At 37.4% G+C, this 22229-nt stretch overlaps 1 protein-coding gene across 7 annotated transcripts in view; it reads left to right on the top strand.

Annotated features, from left to right (window-relative positions):
- The window catches only part of NUP98 (nucleoporin 98 and 96 precursor), a 114381-nt gene that overhangs the window by 6428 nt on the left and 85724 nt on the right, over positions 1-22229 (top strand). For 6 of the 7 annotated variants that reach the window (XM_042958462.1, XM_042958464.1, XM_042958466.1 and 3 more), the window contains 8 exons: positions 8025-8128; positions 12006-12107; positions 12218-12394; positions 13956-14095; positions 15388-15495; positions 16744-16924; positions 18405-18568; positions 21703-21840. In XM_042958462.1, coding sequence (XP_042814396.1) covers positions 8053-8128; positions 12006-12107; positions 12218-12394; positions 13956-14095; positions 15388-15495; positions 16744-16924; positions 18405-18568; positions 21703-21840 — 1086 coding nt within the window. In that variant the 5' untranslated portion in view covers positions 8025-8052. Of the gene's footprint in view, positions 1-440; positions 516-8024; positions 8129-12005; positions 12108-12217; positions 12395-13955; positions 14096-15387; positions 15496-16743; positions 16925-18404; positions 18569-21702; positions 21841-22229 lie in introns of those variants that run through there. The other variant, XM_042958461.1, reaches the window with a different exon arrangement.

The raw sequence follows: 22229 nt of genomic DNA, 5'->3' as shown, positions 1-22229 counted from the left end.
CTCTTTTGGGGTTATAAGTTCAAGTCTCATTTTGGGTGTAGCGATTACTTAAAAAAAAAACCCTACCTTTGAGGTGCTCTAGTTTGAGACCTTTTTGTCCTTTAGTGTAGGCCAGATAATCCCTATTGTTTAATTGTAGAAATTGAGGTCTAAGAGGTTGAATATTATTATGACAAATACAGTTACACGGTAGCAAGTGGCAGGGTGGTTTAAATTCCTTTTTTAACTTTAAATTTTGAATTAATTTTAGATTTACAGAAAATTGCAAAGATAGTAGGTGGCGGAGAGTTTTAAATACAGATTTGTCTCACTCCAAAGCTAATGTACTCTTCACTACTTTATAAAATGAACGTTATGTTAAGAGGATGAAAAATGGTGCTCAGCACTGTGAAGAAAGGAATTGTATTAGATAATATAGACTATTTTTAATTAATTTACAGCCTAATGGAAGAAATTGAGCAAAATCCAGATGCTTTTTACTAGAGCGGCAAACAACTCAGACACTCAAGTGGCAGGTATGACAACAAATATATTGCATAACTAAAAGCAGCTGGGAGGTATTAGTTTGTAATTATGTAATCGGGTTTGGAAAGGGAGAGGGGTGGGGATATGTTTTCATACTGATAAGAGTCTGGAGGTTCTAATCTAGGACAGTGTGAAGTAGGTGAGGCTTGAATGGCAATTTTTATTTAAAAAATTTTTTAAGATTTTCTTTTTTTAAGTAATTGCTACACCCACCATGGGGCTCAAACTTACAACTCCGAGATCAAGAGTCACATGCTCTACTGACTGAACCAGCCAGGGACCCCTGAACAGCAATTTTTAGAAAAAAAAAAAAAGGGGGGGGGGGACATAGTTTTTAGGGGAGAAAAACGAATGTTCTAATAAAAGGAATGACTTGATCTGGGATTGATCATAGGGATACAGTAAAACAAGAAGATAGCAGATGGTTTTGCTGGGATGTGATATTAGGTGATTAAGACTACGTCAACTTCTGGAATTCTAGCTAACTCTCCATCCTTCCTCTCCCATTCAAGGCAAAAGTGAACATTTTTCCTTTCAGTTTAACTCTGGATGATAATTCCCACCAGAATATTCTAGTATTTTTGTGAAGATTAGAGGAGAGGATAAATGAAAAAGTACTTTATAAACTGAGAAGTACTAGTTCATTCATCTAACAATTATTTATTGTTTTTGCTCTTTACTGAGTTTGGTACAAAGGAACTCAGTGAAGGGGAAAGGAAAAATTACTTCCCAGTTGTGTAACTTTCTGTTGTCAGAGAGCAGCAAGCTTGCTTAGTCATTCAGATGCCACTCAAAGTTGGCAATTGCTGGGTTGTAACCATGTTTTAGGGTCTGTCCACCACTTTTCTGAAAGACGACTAAGTTTTGTCATGCCCAGAGTTCACAAAGCTCATAAAAGTTGGAGATATGTCAGGTTATTAAGCTTTATTTGGGACAGTGGGGGAATACTGGACACTGGTGTCTATTATTAAAGCTGCCTCTTTCTTGTATCTGACAGTCTGAATTATTAATTAAAAGATGTAGCACAGAGAGCAAAGTAAATTTAAGGGCATTGTCTTTTTCTGTATGGCACTATTTCATTTTAATTTTTTCTTTCCAAATATGTCTTATCCAAAAAAAAACCCTATAATGAGTGTAGATAAATCCATCCATGAAGTAGTTAATCTTTGGAGGAAAGTTCATCTAGGTGATATAAATTGTCAATCCATAAGAGCGATTACCTTTCTGATGACCAGAAATCTCACGTTTGCCAGAGAAGTGTCTCTTTCTCCTGATGGTGCTAGATCACAATTGCCAAATTTGGGGGTTATAGCTTCCTTATTTAGTGAATGCAAAGTGATTTTTCCTTTTAGTTCATTGTCTAGGAGCTCTGGGCTCTGTATGCACAGCTAATAGTCAAAAGTAGCTTTGTGGAGGGGCGCCTGGGTGGCTTAGTGGGTTAAGCGTCTGACACTTGGTTTCTGCTCAGGTCATGATCTCACAGTTCCGTGAGATCGAGCCCTGTGTTGGGCTCTGCAATGGCAGCATGGAGCCTGCTTGGGATTCTCTCTCCCCCCGTCCCCCCACCCCTCTCTCAGTCCCTCCCCACCTTGTGTGCATGCTCTCTCAAAATAAAAAAAGTAGCTTTGTGGAGTCAAAAATAGCTTTGTGGTCCTTGGCAAGTGACTTCTTGTGCCTCAATTTCACCACTGTAAAATATGGATAAAAATACCTACCTCTTTGGATTCTTGGGAGGTTTATGTGAGATAATTCGTTACTTATTTGTTTGTTTATTTTTTGAGAGAGGGTGCAAGCAGGGGAGAAAGGGGGAGAAAGAAATTTCTAGGGAGGCTCCACGCTCAGCTCAGAGCCCAACACAGGGCTTAATCCCATGACCCTGGGATCATGACATGAGCTGAAATCAAGAGTCAGACGCTTAACCAATGAGCCACCCGGGCACCCCCTTACTTTTTTTTTTTTTTAATGGAAAAATAGAGTTAGTGCAGATATCTGTCTTCGTCATCTAGATCTTTTGTTGTTGCTTTAATAGAGGAAATAAACATGATGGAAAAGTTTGGGTCCTCCGAATTCTCTGCCCCATGTCTCATTTACCTTCCTTTCTCTAGAGGCAACCACTTTAATGTATTTTTTCTAGTCTCCCTCTTTACTTTGACTATGTATATGCATATCCATAAATAACAGTGTATTGTTTTTTTCTATTGTACGTAAGCTGCCAAGTGTATCTTTTTTGCAGTTTGCTTTTTTCATTAAGCATCTTTTCCTTGAAATAACTCTCATAGGGGTAACTTTGTCCAAATGTTCTGGTGGTGTCCTATTCTTGATATACCATATTCTGGGTACGTATGTAGCGGAGTGCTCTGGTTTATTCCTTTAGTTGGGTAATTTAAGGTTAATTACATCACTACCTAATGAACTGATAAGCACATTATATGTTTATGCTGATAAGTATATTATATGCTTATCATATGAGGGAAGCTGGCCTTTGATATTAAAATAAAAGGCCAGATAAGATAGGTACACAAATACCCATTCTTAACCTGTGTACCTTATTTATCTGGTGCTCATTTCCCCTCTTTCTAATTCCCTATGGTCCAGTTCAGATTCTAAATACCCACAAATTTTCCCTCACATTTCCTGCTCAGATTCTGACCTAATTTTGACGACTTGTGCTTCTTGGCACTTACCTGATCATCCAGTTTTAAATGTGTGGGTCCTTTCTCAGGTTATATCAGAAGTTACAAACTCAAAATCTGTTGAGGCCAGGCACCTGATGGAAATAAGCGATGTTGGGTAGGTATTGTGGCACATTGGAGATTAAAGATTATATGGCTCTTACCAAAGGGGACATTTGCTACTAAAACTCCAGGCTATTATTGGATGATTACAGTTCTAGTTTGCTTAATCATTAGGTTTTTTTATGAGAGGCCCAAAATCTATTTTTCTGCCATAGCCCTGTTTTAAATGTTATCAGCTAGTTTGAGCTAATGTATACATACACACACAAACATTTCTATGTACATGCATACTTAGGTATATGTGAAATATGCCATATTTATAACAGGTCAAACAAAGAATTGTCTGCCAGTCATATTCAGCCTTTTGTGATTGCTTCCTTTTTGCAACCTCTTAATTAAATGACAGATTCTACCAAGAATCTTCCCTTCCATGGCTTTCTTTTGTTGTGAGAATTCATGAAACATGATTTTAAGTTAGAAGTTACTTCTAAAGTACCTTGATCATTCAGCCTGTGCTTAAAAAACACTAGGGGCACCTGGGTGGCCCAGTGGGTTAAGAGTCTGACTTCAGCTTAGGTCATGATCTCATGGTTCGTGAGTTCGAGCCCTGCATCCGGCTCACTACTGTCAGTCTGTTGGTGCAGAATCCGCTTTGGATCTTCGTCTCCCTCTCTCTTCCCCTCCCCCTCTTGTGTTCTCTCTCTCAAAAACAAAACACAACATAAAAAACACTTAAGTGGTGATTGTCATTAATTTAGAAAATGAGTACAGTTTACCCTTGAACAAGCGTTTTAACTGCACTTGTCCACTTACATGTGGCATTATTTCAGTAAATATGAGAGAGTACTGTAAATGTATTTTCTCTTATGACTTTAACATTTTCTTTTCCCTAGCTCACTTTACTGTAAGAATGCAGTAAGTATGGGCGCCTGGGGGACTGAGTCGGTTAAGCATCTGACTCTTGATTTTGGCTCAGGTCATGTCTCATGGTTTGTAAGATTGAGTCCTGAGTCAAGCTCTGCATTGGCAGCACAGAGTCTGCTTGGGATTCTCTCTTTTCCTGCCCCTCCTTTGTGTGTGTGCATGTGCTCTTTAGCTCTCTCTCTCAAATAAACATTTTTAAAAAAGAATGCAGTACATGATACATATACAAAATATGTGTTAAAGAACTGTTTGTTATTGGTAAGGCTTCCAGTCAATAGTGGGTTATTAAGTACTTAAGTTTTGGGGGAGTCAAAAGTTAGAACACCTACTGCATTATTTAAAGGTCAACTGTATGTTTCAGACCCTATGTTAGGTTCTGGGATAGTAAACAAATGATACTGTCCATTACCCAGACAAGTTCATTGTGTATTAGGGAGAGTTGGAGATTTCAGAAGGTGAGCTCCCTGGGCAGCAGACTCTGAACTGGAGGTAGTCCTGCATGAGTTTTATTAGACAGTGCTCTTAGGATCAGCACGTTGGGAGAGAAGAGGAAATTGAGTTGTGATACGATCTTAATGAAGGACCCAACCAATCCTGTGGAGAATGTGAAGCCAGGAAGAGCCTTTAAAGTTACCCTTAGTTGGAGTGAAGAGGCCTGATTTTGCATATGGGCTGGTCCTAGGAAGAGGATATGACATTGGGTAAGGTAGCTCTTCAGCAGAGGCAGTTCTGAACAGGACTGACAACTGAGGGTTATCTTTCGGTAGTACTTCTCAGCAGCCGGGACAACAAATCCTTCGGTCTTGAACGGAGATCTGTGTAGTTGGTATTATAACAGATCTGTGTAGTTGGTATTATAACAGTGTCCGCTATAGTCAGATTCAACATGGATACTTGTAAACAAATCATTATGAGCTGTGTAAGCTCAGCAGAATAACTAATTGTTAGAGGAAGTTAGGAAAGGCTTATAGAAGAGATGACATTTGAGCTAGGTTTTGAAGAATGAATTAGGTTGTTTGGAAGGAGTAAGTGTAAGGAAGGGGGCATCTTTCATTGAGTCACTGAGATTTCATAACATAGGCAGGAAAATGATTTATTTGAAGGGCAGAGAGGTAAATGCATTAGCCGTTATTCAGTTTCTGCCAATTGTAATGAAAATCATGAGGTCATTTGCAAAAATCTTGGTTTGTTTCCATGGTGATAATTAAAAAAAAAAAAAAAACCCAATTTAAGTCCCAGTATGATCAGGTTTGAGATTAAGCCAAGCTCATTGTGTCCAGAACCAAAAAGATAGGCTGAGCTTGAGTGAGAAGCTTTTATTCTAGGAATCCAAATTGGATTTTGGTTCCAGCGTTGTCTCTCATCCTTGAGTCAGAAAGATAGGCTGAGCTTGAATGAGAAGCTTTTATTCTAGGAGTCTAAATTAGATTTTGTTACCGGCATTGCCCCTCATTCTTGAGTCTGGAACAGATGAATTTCCTTAACACTGAACACGTTATTGTTTATTGCTTAGTATGTTCTCTCCTAGGATTGAGCGTATCTATGGGGAGTCAGAAGATAGTTTAAACTGAGGTTTTTCCACTCACTACTTCTTTGACCTTGGGAAATTTGGTAAACACTTGATCCTGTTTTTTTCATCCTGAAAGTACAGGTAGTGATACATAATACCATCATATTAGGATTGTTGAGATAATATATAAGAGCCTATATACTGTTAGGTGTTTTCCAGGGTATTTTATTGCTACTTAAAATCCCTTTGTGAAATATATGTGTGAGGTTAGGTTTTTGTTAGGATAAGATTATTAAAAACAAATTTTGATTGTTATGGAGCTGTGGGTTTGGTCTGTAGAATTCAGTACTATGAAACCCAAATTAACATTAAAATCTTCAACATAAGGATGAATGTCACAGAGGAAAACTATTACTTGGCTTTTAAATCCGGACGTGTCTGCTCTGTAGATGTCAGATTTACATGAACAACAGATTTCTGATTGTGGGGGTGAATAAGAAAATGGATGGCAAAATTATTGTAATAACTTTATTACAGTTCACAGTTTTTTGCTGTGCTGATGATGGGTCAAAAAATTTATTCAACAGATACAGTAAAGTGAGTGTATAGGGGCTCTGACTCAAGACAGCAGTATGAGAGGGATTGTGGTCAAAATGGAACTGTCCAGACATCTAACCCCTAGCACAACTGTCAATTCTGAATGCGCTGTTGAAAAACAAATGTATAGATAGATAGACCCATAGCCAGGTCTAGACTTCTGCTGAGCTTCCAAGAATATTTTCCCTGGAAAGGAGAGTTACCAGTTAATAGGCTGAAGGCCCAGTCTGTCACTTTGTGACATCTGTTAAATTGAGAAGAGAGGAAACTTCAAGCAGATCTCATTACTGAAAGAGAAATGATGATTACATGAAATATAGTCTCTAGTTCCACGAGAATGCATTAGAGTCACTTGAACTTTTCAAAATACAAATGTCTATATCCTAACCCTGGACATTTTGGTCCTCATTTCTAGAATAGGGCCTGGGGGGTTTTATTTTGAAAAGCTTGTCAGCTAATTCTGATGTGGCTCTCTTGAACCAGTGGTTCACTGAGCTTTGTTTAATTAGAGTTATTAAATTCATGGATGTGGATAAAGAATTAAGTGTTGGAATTTTTTTTTGTAGGAGAGTTTAGGGGACAGAATGTTGATTTCTATAAAACCATTAGGTATTTAGGGACAGCTTCATCTTTTCCAATGTTGCACAGAATGTTTCGGTTGTTGGAATAGCTGGAAGTACTAAAGGGACACTGGAACATTGTGGGGAGCGCTTCCAAATGTTGTATTTAATTCTATTATATGAATGAGGCATGATTTTACTAGAAGAAAAAACTGTTCCATCATGTGTATATAATAGAAAAATCGTCCTACCTGTCACAGAATCCAGATAAGCACGATTGGCTGTTTTTGAGTTTTTATATTAAAAGTACATAGTTTACTCAGTATTTTCTTGTCTGCTGATAGGTAAGTGGTAGCAGATATCTTAAGTTTAAGGAAAATTTATGAGGGGGACAGTGTTTACTTTGGAATAAACTATACCTTTAACTTGTTTTTTGGTCAAATCTAAGGGAGAGCAAACTTCTCTTTTGTACTTCTTGAAACACTTTGGTCCAACTCATTAAGTTACATAGTTTAGATACTGCAGGAGAATCATTCATATGAGGTGGAGGGGGTTTCACCAAAGATTTTCTGTAATGTTTCCAAAGATAGAAAAGTAGGGGACCATAAAGAATGGTCTTAAGAAGTAAGACTCAAAGAGAATGTCAGAGCACCAGACTCTCTGGCATTTGGAGATGGGGGGAGGGGTATGCATAGTTTAACATTTAATATTGTAACATTTTATATACCAAAATAATAATAATAATAATAAGGCAAAAAAACCTTTTTGCAATGCAAACTATAGAAAATAAAGCCTAACAAAAATTTTAATTTCTCAAGTGATTATAATAGCAGAATATCATTGTAATTTTTAATGGATATTGTGCATAACCTCCTAGATCTGGCATAGTGGACCTGAATCCTTCATTAAAAGGGAGCTTTAAAAAAAAAGTTAAAAAACATGGTTTTAAAGGGATGGTTGATTATTGGTGGGATCTGAAGTTTAATCTCACATTATGGTACTGATAATTCAGCTCAATTTTAGAAGATCTTTTATCATTATAGAGTTTTAGGATATTGAATGAGATTAAAGATTATGCTATAGTTTGAATGGGCCTCAACTTGTAAAATGTCATATTTTTTGAAAGAATTAATTCTGTGGTCTTTAAAAAGTAATATTTTTTTCTTCTTTCAGCTATCTGAAGCAAAGACTCATTTTGAAGATGTTTAATAAGTCATTTGGAACGCCCTTTGGGGGTGGCACTGGTGGCTTTGGCACAACTTCAACATTTGGGCAGAGTAAGTTTTACAAAAGAACAAAAGAGGGGGAAAATATTAAGCTATTCTTATTAAGAACAAATCCATTCTGATGGCTGAAATAAAAAAACACAAGATATAACAAATGTTGGTGAGGATATGGAGTAAAAGGAACCCTCGTGCACTGTTGGTGGTAATGCAAAATGGTGCAGCCACTGTGGAAAACAGTAGGGAAGTTCCTCAAAAAATTACAAGTAAAATTACCTTAAGATCCAGTAATTCCACTGCTGGATGTTCACCCAAAGAAAACCAAAACACCAATTTGAAAAGATATATGTACCCCTATGTTTATTGCAGTGTTATTTACGATAGCAAAGATACGGAAACAACCCAGTGTCCATCAATAAATGAATGGATAAAGAAGATGTGGTGTATATATACAATGGAATATTAGTCATAAAAAAGAATGAGATCTTGCCATTTGCAACAACATGGATGGACCTAGAGGTATAATGCTAAGTGAAATAAGTCAGGGAGAGACAAATACCATATGATTTCACTCATATGTGGAATTTAAGAAACAAAACAAATGAACAAAGGAAAAAGGGACAAAAGAACAGACTCTTAAATACAGGGTCTGAAACGAATGAAAGTCTGAAACTAGGGTAACACTGTGTGTTAATTATACGTGAATAAATACATTTTTTAAAAGAACAAATCCATTCTGATAGCTTTAGACAGGAATTTTATTCATACTTTGGTTTTTATAACAAATTTTCTTTGAAAAATGACCAGATAGGGGTGCCTGGGTGGCTCAGTCGGTTAAGCGTCCCAACTTCAGCTCAGGTCATGATCTCCTAGTTTGTGGGTTCAAGCCCCACATTGGGCTCTCTGCTGTTAGGACAGAGCATGCTTTGGATCCTCTGTCTCCCTCTCTCTCTGCCCCTCCCCTGCACACTCTCTCTCAAAAATAAATAAACATTAAAAAAAAGAAATCAAATAAAGATGCCCACCATCACTACTTCTATTTTAAAACATGACTGAGGGGGCGCCTGGGTGGCTCAGTTGGTTGAGCATCAGACTCTTGGTTTCCACTGAGGTCACGATCTACAGTTTGTGAGTTTGAGCCCCAATATATTGGGATATTCTCTTCCACTCTCTCTGCCCTTCCCCTGCTTGCTCACTCTCTCTCTCTCTCTCTCTCTCTCTCTCACTCTCAAAATAAACTTAAAAAAAATTTTTTTAAATGATTGGATGATACGATCTTGTTAAAATTTTTTAAGAGAATAGAAATAAGTTTCGAGTTTCTGTGGTTCTTTGATCATTAGTAGAAGGTACTTGTGGGACGCCTGGGTGGTTCAGTAGGTTGAGCGTCCAACTTTGGCTCAGGTCATGATCTCATGGTTCATGGGTTCCAGTCCTGTGTCGGGCTCTGTGCTGACAGCTTAGAGCCTGAAGCCTGCTTCAGATTCTGTGTGTCTCTCTCTCTCTCTCGCCCCTCCCCTGCTTGCTCGCTTGCTTTCTCTCTTTCTCTCTCAAAAATAAAAAATAAAAAGGTACTTGAAATGTAGGCTCCAGGCCCAGCATGGGGGTTGAACTCATGACCTTGAGACCAAGAGTCACATGCTTTACTGAAGAGCCAGCCAGGCACCCCATACTTGAAATATTTTTTTAATTGGTTTTTGTTTTGTTTCTTAAAAATTTTTTTTTAATGTTTATTTATTTTTGAGAGAGAGACAGAATGCGAGTGGGTTAGGGCAGAATCCGAAGCAGGCTCCAGGCTCCGAGCTGTCAGAGCAGAGCCCGATGCAGGGCTTGAACTCACAAGCTGTGAGATCATGACCTGAGCCAAAGTCAGTCACTCAACCGACTGAGCCACCCAGGCACCCCTATTAATTGGTTTTTGTAGCAAAAAGTTGACAGTGTGTTAAAGATTTTCTTTTTTTTTTTTTTTTTTTTAATTTTTTTTTTCAACGTTTTTAATTTATTTTTGGGACAGAGAGAGACAGAGCATGAACGGGGGAGGGGCAGAGAGAGAGGGAGACACAGAATCGGAAACAGGCTCCAGGCTCCGAGCCATCAGCCCAGAGCCTGACGCGGGGCTCGAACTCACAGACCGCGAGATCGTGACCTGGCTGAAGTCGGACGCTTAACCAACTGCGCCACCCAGGCGCCCCTGTTAAAGATTTTCAAGCCAGGAAATAATCTATTTATATTGCAGTAAAAATTGCAGTTATTGAATAGCTGCTCTGAGATTTGCTCTGTGAATAATAATACTCAGTGACAAAACTGTTAAAATATCAAAGTCCCTAATCCCCACCAGCCCTCCTATGATCCACTTCCCCTTCCACTCAGTATTGTACATGATACTAGTTGCCTGTAGCAACCACTTACTCACTTTTGAACTTGAAATTAAAAATTTTATACTTACACAAGTAGAAAGAATGGTATAATGAACTTTCATGTTATTTCCTAGCTGCATCAATCAGCATTTTACTAGTCTTGTTTATTTTTTATTGTATGGTATTTATTTTTATTTTAAAGAGAGAGAGCATGCATGAATGGGGGAGGGGGCAGAGGGCGCGTGAGAGAATCTTAAGCAGGCTCCATGCTCAGTCTCACGACCCTGGGATCAAGACCTGACTGAAATCAAGGCTTGGACACTCAACCAACTGAGTGACCCAGGTGCCCCCAGTCTTGTTTTTATCTTTCTCTTTTTAAGGGGAGATGAGTGTTTGAACAGTATGTTTTAATGCAAATCCTCAGAAGCTTTCTCTTAACTGGTGAGGGTTGTAACAATAGAGGAAAATTTTTTTAACTCTCTTCTGACCTCTTCTTGAAATACCCTGTGCATATAGGTCCTTGACTTTTGATGGTTCACTTGTTTAAGTGTATTTACTTATTTTGAGAGAGAGCATGGAAGGGGCAGAGAGAGAGGAGAGAGAGAGAGAGAGAGAGAGAGAGAGAGAGAGAGAGAGAGAGAGAGAGAATCCCAAGCAGGCTCCACACTGTCAGCACAGAATCCTCTGCGGGGCTCAGACTCACCAACCGTGAGATCATGACCTGAGCTGTAACCAAGATTTGGATGCTTAACTGACTGAGGCACTGTTAGGTCCTTGGTTTTTATTTTATTTTATTTTTATTATTAAAAAAATTAAAAAAAAAAATTTTTTTTTAACGTTTATTTATTTTTGAGACAGAGAGACAGCGTGAACGGGGTAGAGGCAGAGAGAGAGGGAGACACAGAATCTGAAGCAGGTTCTAGGCTCTGAGCTGTCAGCACAGAGCCCAATGCAGGGCTGGAACCCACAAACTGCAAGATCATGACCTAAGCTGAAGTTGGATGCTTAACCGACTGAGCCACCCAGGCACCCCTGTTTTTTTGTTTGTTTGTTTGTTTGTTTGTTTGTTTGTTAAAGAACATATTTTCTGTCCTAGAACTATGGAATTAGACTCTCAGGTTGGAACCTGAACATGTGTATTTTGAAAACCCTTCCCAGGTCATTCTGAAGTGCTCTCCTAAATACGGACCATCCATCCCAGTGACTATGGAACGTATGGTGATTGGAGAGAATTGAACACTTTAATTCTGATTATTTTACTTTTGTCTGTAGCTTATAATCACTAGTTACGTTTGCACTCCTTTTGGTTTTAGTTGGCACTTTTTTTTTTTAATCCATCAACATCTATAACTTTATTGAAAAGTCACACTTCTTCACTTTTTTTTTTAACCTGAGGCAATGAATACAATGCTTAATTTCAAGACTGTAATTTGTAGTATGATGGACTTTCGAAAAAATTATTTTCAGAGAAGACCAACGATTGTATTGAAACACAGAATGTTAAGAAATACTAAAATCCTTTTTCATTGGATCACCTGATTAAGATTTTGTTTTGACCCTGGATTTTGCTTTTTCAGGTACTGGTTTTGGTACTACTAGTGGAGGGGCTTTTGGAACATCTGCATTTGGTTCTAGCAATAATACTGGAGGCCTCTTTGGAAATTCACAGACCAAACCAGGTAGGGGTTTTACTTGAAATACAGTTGGTTTATTCGTAGTTGATATAGGACTTCATATAGTGGTTCCAGTCCATCTATTTAACTGTTTTTCCCCCTCTCCATCTCCCCAGGAGGATTATTTGGTACTAATTCATTTAGTCAGCCAGCTACTTCCACAAGCACTGGCTTTGGGTTTGGCACATCAACAGGAACATCAAATAGCTTGTTTGGAACTGCAAGTACAGGGACTAGTCTCTTCTCATCCCAAAACAATGCCTTTGCACAAAATAAACCAACTGGCTTCGGAAGTAAGTAGGATATCATTGGACTTCTGCATCCAACAATTTGATTTGCTTATTGAATATATTCTTTCTTCTTCTTTTGCCTGTGTTCATTTACCTCCTTTCTCTACCAGATGGCAAAAACATGGGGAGAGGAAATCTTCAAAACGTATTGAAAAGTTTAATAGGCTTTAAATGAGGAGGTTGGGTACATCTTCCCATGAGTGGAAATCTAAGAAGCATTATTATTTAAGGAATATGCAGAGGAAGAGGCTCCTGATATAGAATGACCAGATAGTATATGGAAAGCCAAGTCAGAGTGATGTCATAGTTGTTAAGACAGGAGAATTTCAAGGAGGAGTGTATAGTCATCCGTATTGTACTGCAGAGGCACCTCCTTGCCTCTGTTTCACATTTGTTATAAGAGACTAAAGCAGGAATGACAAATACTGGAGATGACCTGGTTACTCTTCCATTCATTATCCATGGCAGATGATTTTAATTGATGGTTTCTTTCTCTTTAAGTCTAAATGTGGCCTAGGGATACTTCTCCACACCGTACTTTGAGGCAACCACTATTGGTTGAACAGGTGTGCTCTGTGAGTTGATGCATTCTTAGCACAAAAGTATAGCAGAATGAATAAGTTAGCCAGCTATCCGTATTTCACAAAGGGAAAGTTTGTAGGGTATTGAAATACTTAATGATGACAATGTAAAATGCAATCTAAAGTGCTAATTCAAAAGAGATGTGCCTGTTTACCTTAAACCATACATTAGGACGTGTTTTTAGAAAAGAAAGAGTTTGCCAGTGAGAAATCACTTTCCTCTTAAATTGGTAATTAGGATCTGACTTACTATGAAATACTGGCAGATAACTTTATTGTTTACTGACATTTCTGGCACCCTTTGTATAACTTCTTGAGAAATAATATCTCTTACTTTGAAAAATATATTCCTTAGATAACAGTTAAATTCACTTTTATGGAGTTTTTTGAAACTCAGCTTTTTGGAAAAGTAAGGTAATTAGAGGATTCATTCTATAAAACAATCAAGATGCCTACTAATTTTTCTAAATTATTTTTCTGGGCAGAATTTTATATTAACCTGTTTGGTTTCCCTAATAGGACCATTTATATGTTTTGAACTTTTTGGTTATGTGTATGTGTTTGTATTAATGTAATATGTATTATGTAAATAAAATACACTGTGACCCTATTGAAGTCTATTGTGATGTTTTCAGAAAGACTGGTTCATTCAGCATGTAGTTTTAACAAGAAAGGAGAAATGAAATAAAATTTATGATGAAATAGAGCACTATTTTTTTTTCACTTTCTTCCAAATTTACCCAAGAAGAACTTTATAGACATTTAGCTGACAAAGGGATTTAGATTTTGTTTCACTTCAAAGTTTTGAGCCTAGAATTTTATCTGTGTCTATATGAAATACCTGTTTGAAGATACTAGGGAAATTTGTAAGATAGAAAATTTGAGTATGTGAAAGTAATGCATCTATAGTGCCACAGCCCAATTCCAAGATGTCTTACAGATTCTTAAACTGTTTTCATCTTATTTTTCTTTGTAATTTACAGATTTTGGAACAAGTACCAGCAGTGGGGGACTTTTTGGTACTACAAATACCACCTCCAATCCTTTTGGTAGTACATCTGGCTCCCTCTTTGGGCCGAGTAGTTTTACAGCTGCTCCCACTGGGACTACGATTAAGTTTAATGTAAGTATTTCTTTCCAGTCTTTGTAGAATATATTACTCTCCCATTTGTATATTTCTTTGCAGGATGAATCATAAAATTTCTCCTTTTTCCAGTTCTGCACAGCTTAGTCTCACTCTTCTAAGATGTGTTAAGAACAAAATCTGTAAATAGTTATATAGTAAATACGAAAAGTCATGAAACATAAATCTAGATTATGTGTATTTGAATTATGCTTAACCCAGTCAAATTTATATTCACAAGGTTGATTACAACAGGTAGTAATGATGTTGAACTTGTATTTATTGCATTCATAACTTGGCTCTAAAGGAATGGTTGAATGCTCAACCATTATTGAAAATAGGGCCTCTTTAAGGAGATATATGGAATAACTCCTAAATATTTTGTGTGCCAATGAAGAATAAAACTTGTTGATGAAATGGCAAAATGGGGCAATGGAGTTTTATGTTTTCTTTGGCTTTTTTAAGACTTGGGCAGAGGGTTAGAATGGAAGATTTGTTTATGAAAATGTATGGAATATTACTTGATGTAAGATACCATTTGATGTGATTGGGGAGATACTTAGGGTAGGCTGGAGGCGCAGTTAGCTTAAAGAAAATCTGGGGAAAGTAGGTCTTGACTGAACTTCTTGTTAAAAGTTACTCCAGGAAATGAAGAATTTCTCAGGCAAGGTGGTGAAGTCATAATATTGAATTTAGAAACCTAAATTTTATAAATAATAGGGAAAAATAATTCCTGGAAAGTGTAATAATTGAGGAAACTGACAATACTAGTAGAAATCTTTGGTTATATATTGTGCCTGTTTCTCATAAGGTTATAGGGGAAAAAAAAACCCCGGCTTCCATGTTTCTTAAATGCAACAACAGTTATAAAGCAGACACTTCGCTTTATTTTATGTATTTCTTTCTTCTTTCTTTCAGATACTTCAGAGCAGGGTAGGAGATAGAACTCAGAGATTCAGGTTTAAATGTACATGTTGGGTAAATTGGATGAAGTTTTCCTTATGCATACAGTATTAAGTGTATTTTAGTATGTAATTAGATGGCTTGTTTATGGACTCAATGTCTGTGATAACTTATTGTGATTGATTTATTTAGATAACGTAGGGGAGAGAGATCAGAAATGCAATGTATTTAATTAAGCGCCATTGAAACTCTGATTTAGCAAAAGACCTACAGGACTAGATAGTGTAGAGTTCAGTGGTTTAAGAATTGTGTCTGGAGAGTAGGGATTTAAAGTTTAGACTTAGACATTTGCTTTAGACTCTCATATTTGCTTTTATCTTCCTTTACAGCCTCCGACTGGTACAGATACTATGGTTAAAGCTGGAGTTAGCACTAACATCAGTACCAAGCACCAGTGTATTACTGCTATGAAAGAATATGAAAGCAAGTCTCTAGAGGTCAGTAAAATGCAATACAGAATATCAGCCTAACCTTCTGATTCTATTGGAAAGCAATTTTTAAAAATGTTTTTGATTATTTTTAGGATCAGTGGTTCACACTGGGTTTATGTAAAAGACTAACAACCAAATTTTTTTTAAGTAAGCTCTTTGCCCAGTGTGGGGCTTGAAGTCAAAACCCTGACCAAGATCAAGAGCCACATGCTCTACTGACTGAGCCAGCCAGGTGCTCCACAAGCAAATTATTTTTAAAAATTAATGTATTATCTATACATGTCTTGTTTTAGGAAGGTCAATATTCAGCTTGTTTGTACTGGTATAGTTCTGTTAGTAGTCCATTGTGATTGTATGTTCTCATTATACTGGGCGACGTGTGTGTACGTGACATGCACATGATTTTAGTAAACTCATGCAAAGTCATAAGTGTACAACATACTAAGTTTTCACCAAGTGAACAGACCCATGTTACCAGGATCCAGATCAAGTCACTGAGCATTACCAGCATTCCTGATGTCCCACATGTGCCCGGTCTCCCTAGGCACAATCCCCCCGCCTGCCCCGCCACCTCTTCCTAAGCTAACTACTATTGTGAGTGCCCATGTTTTGCTCATTTTGAACTTTATATAGATGGAATCTTACATTACCTACTAAGTCTGCTTTTCCACACTGTGAGATTTATCCATGGCGTTGCATGAAGTTACAGTTTGTTCATACTATAATATGATAGTGTGTTGTATATTTTGAGTGTCATCCCTAGTTATAGCTGTTGCTTCCTCTATATCCCATACTGTACTTGATTTATTGTAGTGTACAGAAACACCCTGACGTGTGAGATAGAACTCTTAAACTGTATCCCTTTTTTACCTAATTTTCTGAAACCCCTCATCCCGTCCCAGAAACTTTGATATTTCTACCTAATTTTTATATTTGGGGTGGGAGTAGATAGGATTATTATATAGCCTTGTACTAAAAGAAACTATTGCTGTTTATAAAAGAAAATAAAATTAAGATATGATTGGTCCTTTGGCCTGTGGTTTTAGTAATTATGGTATGGATTTTAGTGTCCACTCTACACTGTTGAAAGTGTTTTTCTGTAATGGTGATAAGTTCATGTTCTGTACTTCTCTGTTTTTTAGTCATGGTTCCTATGTGAACATGAACGTTGAATTCTAAATTTAAGTATTTAGTTTCCTAAATAATTTTTTTGGCTGCATATTAAGATTGGAAATACGCTTTCCCTTCCTCTAGGAACTTCGTTTAGAGGATTATCAGGCTAACCGGAAAGGCCCACAGAACCAGGTGGGAGCAGGTACCACATCTGGCTTGTTTGGGTCTTCTCCAGCCACCTCCAGTGCAACAGGACTCTTCAGCTCCTCTACCACTAACTCAGGCTTTGCATATGGTCAGAACAAAACAGCCTTTGGAACTAGTAAGCATTTGGCATCATATTGAGGAGGGACAGACAACTAAAAGTAAAACATAATTGTCATTTTTTGATAAAATAATTCAGCGATGTCAGAGGAATAGAGTGTCTGATATGTAGATGGGGATGGAGAGATACACAGTAAATGGAGATGGTTAAAAAGGGCCTCACTGATAAGGTGACATTTGGAAGGTGACCTATCTGAAGAATGTGAAGGATAAAGCTATACAGATATCTGGAGGAACAACATTCCAGCCAGAGGAAGCTGTAAGTCTAAAAACCCTGAGTTTTTTCCAAAGATAATGAGAACCAAGGGGAAGTATTAAGGGATATAAGGACTATATTTTATAGGACATTGTGGGTCATTGTCAAGATTTGAATTTTTATTTGAGTTAGGAAGCCATTAGAAGTTTTAGAAAGAGAAGTCATGTGATTATGAGTGAAGGATCATCTGAACGCTGCTGTGTTTAGATTGTGGTAGCTACACTTGTGAGTATAGCATAACCTAGAGACTTGTCCAGTCGCTAGGTTGTACACCTGAAACTAATAGAACATTGTGTTTCAACTTTAAAGACTCAAGAAAAAAAGATTGTTAAGGGGGCAAGGGTGAAGACAAATAAATTAGAAAAGCTGTTGCTTCATTCACATGAGAGATGATAGTGGCTTGACTGAGGAGATGGAGGTAGTAAACATGTCAGATTCTAGACCCAGTTTGAATATAGGACTGATGAGATTTGCCGATAGATTGCTTTTATGTGGGATGTGAAAGAGGGAAGTCTATGATGATGACTAAATTACTTTATGAAAATACTACTTTTGTATAGGTAATACATATGTATGATAAAAAGTTCACGAGACACAAAAAAGTCTGTAACCAAAGGTATCTTGTTTGCTTCCCCTAGCTATTATTTTCCTCCATAAAACACGCAAAAGTTGGACTGTTTTGTGATCTTTTACAGAGATTTATACACACCTGCGAATATACAGATAAATACATATTTAAGTGGCATTTAACATTCATTTCAGACTTGGTATCCTGTGATGTAGTTTAGCCACATACTCATTATCAAATACAGTGTATCCTATGTGAAATAGAAAGCCTCTGTTCTCAAGAAAAACTTAATCTAACAAGGTTAAAATACACATATAGATTCTGAGTGTGGTGTGGTATTTTGTAAATAGAAGAAAGTTTTGGACTCAAAAAAGATTACTTAGCCCAGCCAGGGTTCTTGGAGTCAGAGTATTATTATAGGAATTAAAGTCTGAACTAAATCCAGAGTTAGGTGAAAAAGGATGGGAAGTGAAATGGTTATCTGTTTTGAGTAGTGAATGAAATTTTCCTACATCATTTAGATATGTAGATATGTAGATTTCCTACATCATTTAGTCAAGAATATTAATGTTGTTGCAGTGACTAATAATGTGAGATTTGAGGGGGTTTTTCTTTTCTCCATTTATTTTTACTGTATTTCTTTTTTTCTGAAAGGTACAACTGGGTTTGGAACAAATCCGGGTGGTCTCTTTGGCCAACAGAATCAGCAGACTACCAGCCTCTTCAGTAAACCATTTGGCCAGGCCACAACCACCCAGAACACTGGCTTTTCCTTTGGTAATACCAGCACACTAGGACAGCCAAGTACTAATACCATGGTAAGGAAACAGACCTTTAATTAACTCCAGGTCTTATTCAGAGAACTAAGTAATGAGGCTTCTAATCATATCAAAGTAGCAAGTTCTACCTCTACGGTAGTTCTTAAGGGTTGACGGTATATAGAAAGGAATGTGCAAAATGTAAATAATTAAAGCCTAGATTCTAGTCCAAACTTTACTCCCTCCTCACTGAGGGGCTGTTGAGCAAGTCACTTACTCTTTCCAAGCATATTTCCTTATCACCAGGAGCTGCTTCATGTGCTAGAATAGAATTGGCCACTAAAAGTTATACTTTAGGACATTGGCTCTACTCATTCTATGGAGTATAGGAGAAAATACTTACAAATTACTAGCTGTATTTCAGCATATTCTTTCAGCTTTTTCCTTAAGCGGAGTGAGGCAAAGATGTGTAGTTCATTAAAATAAATAAGGGAGCACTAAAACTCAGAGCCATATTAGATAATTGCTATTTCTGTGCAAAAAGCAAAAGAGAAAGTCCTTAGAGTCATTACCAGTTTCTGTATTTTTTTTTTAAGTTTATTTTTTTTATTTTGAGAGAGAGCGCATGTGCACTGCGGAGAGGCAGAGAGAGAGGGAGAAAGAGAATCCAAAGCAGGCTCTGAACTGTGAGCGCGGAGCCTGACACTGGGGGCTTGAACTCACAAACTGTGAGATCATGACCTGAGCTGAAATCAGATGTCAGACACATAACCAGCTGAGCCACCCAGGTGTCCCTTTACCAGTTTATTTCTAAGGACTCTTTTTGGGAAGAATAAAATTAAGATTAATGAGAAGTATGATTTATTGATTAAAATTTTCAGAATTTAACTGGCCTTTAAGTTAGAGATACTGTATCTGATTAAAAACCCAGTACAGCTAGATCCCAAAAATCTTTAAAAAATTTTTTTAATGTTTATTCATTTTTTTGAGAGAGAGAGAGACAGAGACAGAGCATGAACAGGGAAGAAGCAGAGAGAGAGGGAGACAGAATCCAAGGATTCTGAGTTGTCAGCACAGAGCCCTACACGGAGCTTGAACTCGCACACTGTGAGATTATGACCTGAACCAAAGTCAGACGCTTAACCGACTGAGCTACCCAGGCACCCCTCAAGCCCCAAAAATCTTACAAATACTTGGCAAACCAAATTCACCAACATGTGAAAAAGATGATAACCATGACCAAGTGGGATTCATCCTGGAAGGTTGATTCAACATAGGAAAATTAATAAACATAATAAACAAAAACTATATGATCACTTCAGTAGGTGCAGAAAAAGCATTTGACACCCTTTCATGATAAAAACACTCGACAAAGATAGAAAGGAATCCAGGCCAACTAATCTTTGACAAAGCAGGAAAAAATATCCAATGGAATAAAGACAAATGGTGCTTCAACAAATGGTGCTGAGAAAACTGGACAGTGACATGCAAAAAAAATGAACCTGGACCACTTTCTTACACCATACCCAAAAATAAACTCAAAATGGATGAAAGACCTAAATGTAAGACAGGAAGCCATCAAAATCCTCGAGGAGAAAGCAGGCAAAAACCTCCTTGACCTCAGCCGCAGCAACTTCTTAACATGTCTCTAGAATCAAGGGAAACAAAAGCAAAAATGAACTATTGGGATCTCATCAAAATAAAAAGCTTCTGAACAGCGAAGGAAACTATCAGCAAAACTAAAAGGCAACCAACAGAATGGGAGAAGATATTTGCAAATGACATAATAGATAAAGGGTTAGTATCCAAAATCTATGAAGAATTGATCAAACTAGACACCCAAAAAACAAATAATCCAGTGAAGAAATAGGAAAAAGACATGAATAGACACTTCTCCAAAGAAGACATCCAGATGGTGAACAGACACATGAAAAAATGCTCAATATCACTCCTTATCCGGGAAATACAAATCAAAACCACAATGAGATACCACCTCACACCTGTCAGAATGGCTAACATCAATAACTCAGGCGAGGATGCAAAGAAAGGATCTCTTTTGCACTGCTGGTGGGAATGCAAACTGGTGTAGCCATCCTGGAAAACAGTATGGAGGTTCCTCACAAAATTAAAAAAATAGAACCACCCTACGACCCACAAATTGCACTACTAGGTATTTATCCAAGGGATATAGGAATGCTGTTTCGAAGGGACACATGCACCCCAATGTTTATAGCAGTGCTATCGACAATCGCCAGAGTATGGAAAGAGCCTGAATGTCCATCGACAGATGAATGGATAAAGATGTGGTGTATATATATACAATGGAGTGTTACTTGGCAATCAAAAAGAATGAAATCACTGTTGAATTCTCATTTCAGCAATAGTATTCATTAGTGCAATATTTTTCTTTAGTTAACTAATGTATAAAATAAAATATCTTCTTAAGCACTGGATGACATAAACTTTATTTGTAATTAGTATAGTTTCTCATGTCAAATTAAGACTTAACATTACACTCCTGCCTCTGTGTCCAGATTGATAATTTCAGCTGATTGTTTTCAGTTGTATGATTCAAAGTCCATTGCCCGGCTCAGCATTGATTAGTTCTTTTAGCATAACTCTCTGAAAATGAAGCATTCTGTCATATTTTGTTTTCAGTGTTACAGTCCTGCTATCTCTTAGAGCATAAGAGTTTAGTATAAAGTCTTACCACTGCCCAGGACATTGGAACTCATTGGGCTTAGATGTAGATATGAGGGTTTTGTTATTTGTTTTTTTTAAATGGCCCTGCTCGTTGTTGTGAAGAAAAATAATGCTTTATGTATTTAGCATAATATCTATCTTATAAACTGTGTTTTTTAAAAACATTTTTTTTAATGTTTTTTTTTTTTTATTTTTGAGAGAGATAGAGACAGCATGTGAGTGGGTTAGGAGCAGAGAGAGAGGGAGACACAGAATCCGAAGCAGGCTCCAGGCTCCGAGCTGTCAGCACAGAGCCCGACGCGGGGCTGGAACTCATGAGGTGTGAGATTGTGACTTCAGCCGAAGTCGGATGCTCAACCGACTGAGCCACCCAGGCTCACCCAAAATGGCAGCTATTATTAATCTTGAGATTCTTAAAACTGACTGTTGTAAGTCTGATTCTTAAGACTGACTGTTGTAAGGATATCTTTTAACGTAGATACCTTTTGCAGGGTTTATTTGGAGTAACCCAAGCCTCACAGCCTGGAGGTCTTTTTGGGACAGCTACAAACACCAGCACTGGGACAGCATTTGGAACAGGAACAGGTCTCTTTGGGCAGCCCAATACTGGATTTGGTGCTGTCGGTTCGGTAGGTTATTATAGTTGATCTAATTTGAAGATATGTATAAATTTGTTAAAGAATTTCTAAGAAAGATTTAACTATATTTCAAGTGTTTTTATTAGGTCTTAGACAATGCTGATAGTAATTAAAAGCTATTTGGTACAAAAATAAGTAACTTTAGTAGGTTAATTTTCAAGTAGTAAGTTCTTTTTTAAACTTCTTTGCCTCAATGCTTATGTACAGTTTACTTATGATAGCACAGTATCACTCCAGTTGGTTAAATTGTTGAGTCTAAATTGAAGTGCTTTCATTATTAAGTCAGGTAATTTTTAGTTCCTATACTCTATTCTCTTGGGTGATACGTTGGTATGATATTTGAGAATTAAGAATTCCAAGTTGCTAAAGTTGGTGATCTC

Source organism: Panthera tigris, chromosome D1 (assembly GCF_018350195.1).
Source record: "Panthera tigris isolate Pti1 chromosome D1, P.tigris_Pti1_mat1.1, whole genome shotgun sequence".
Lineage (NCBI taxonomy): Eukaryota > Metazoa > Chordata > Mammalia > Carnivora > Felidae > Panthera > Panthera tigris.
This window is presented reverse-complemented; position numbering and strand designations above follow the sequence as displayed.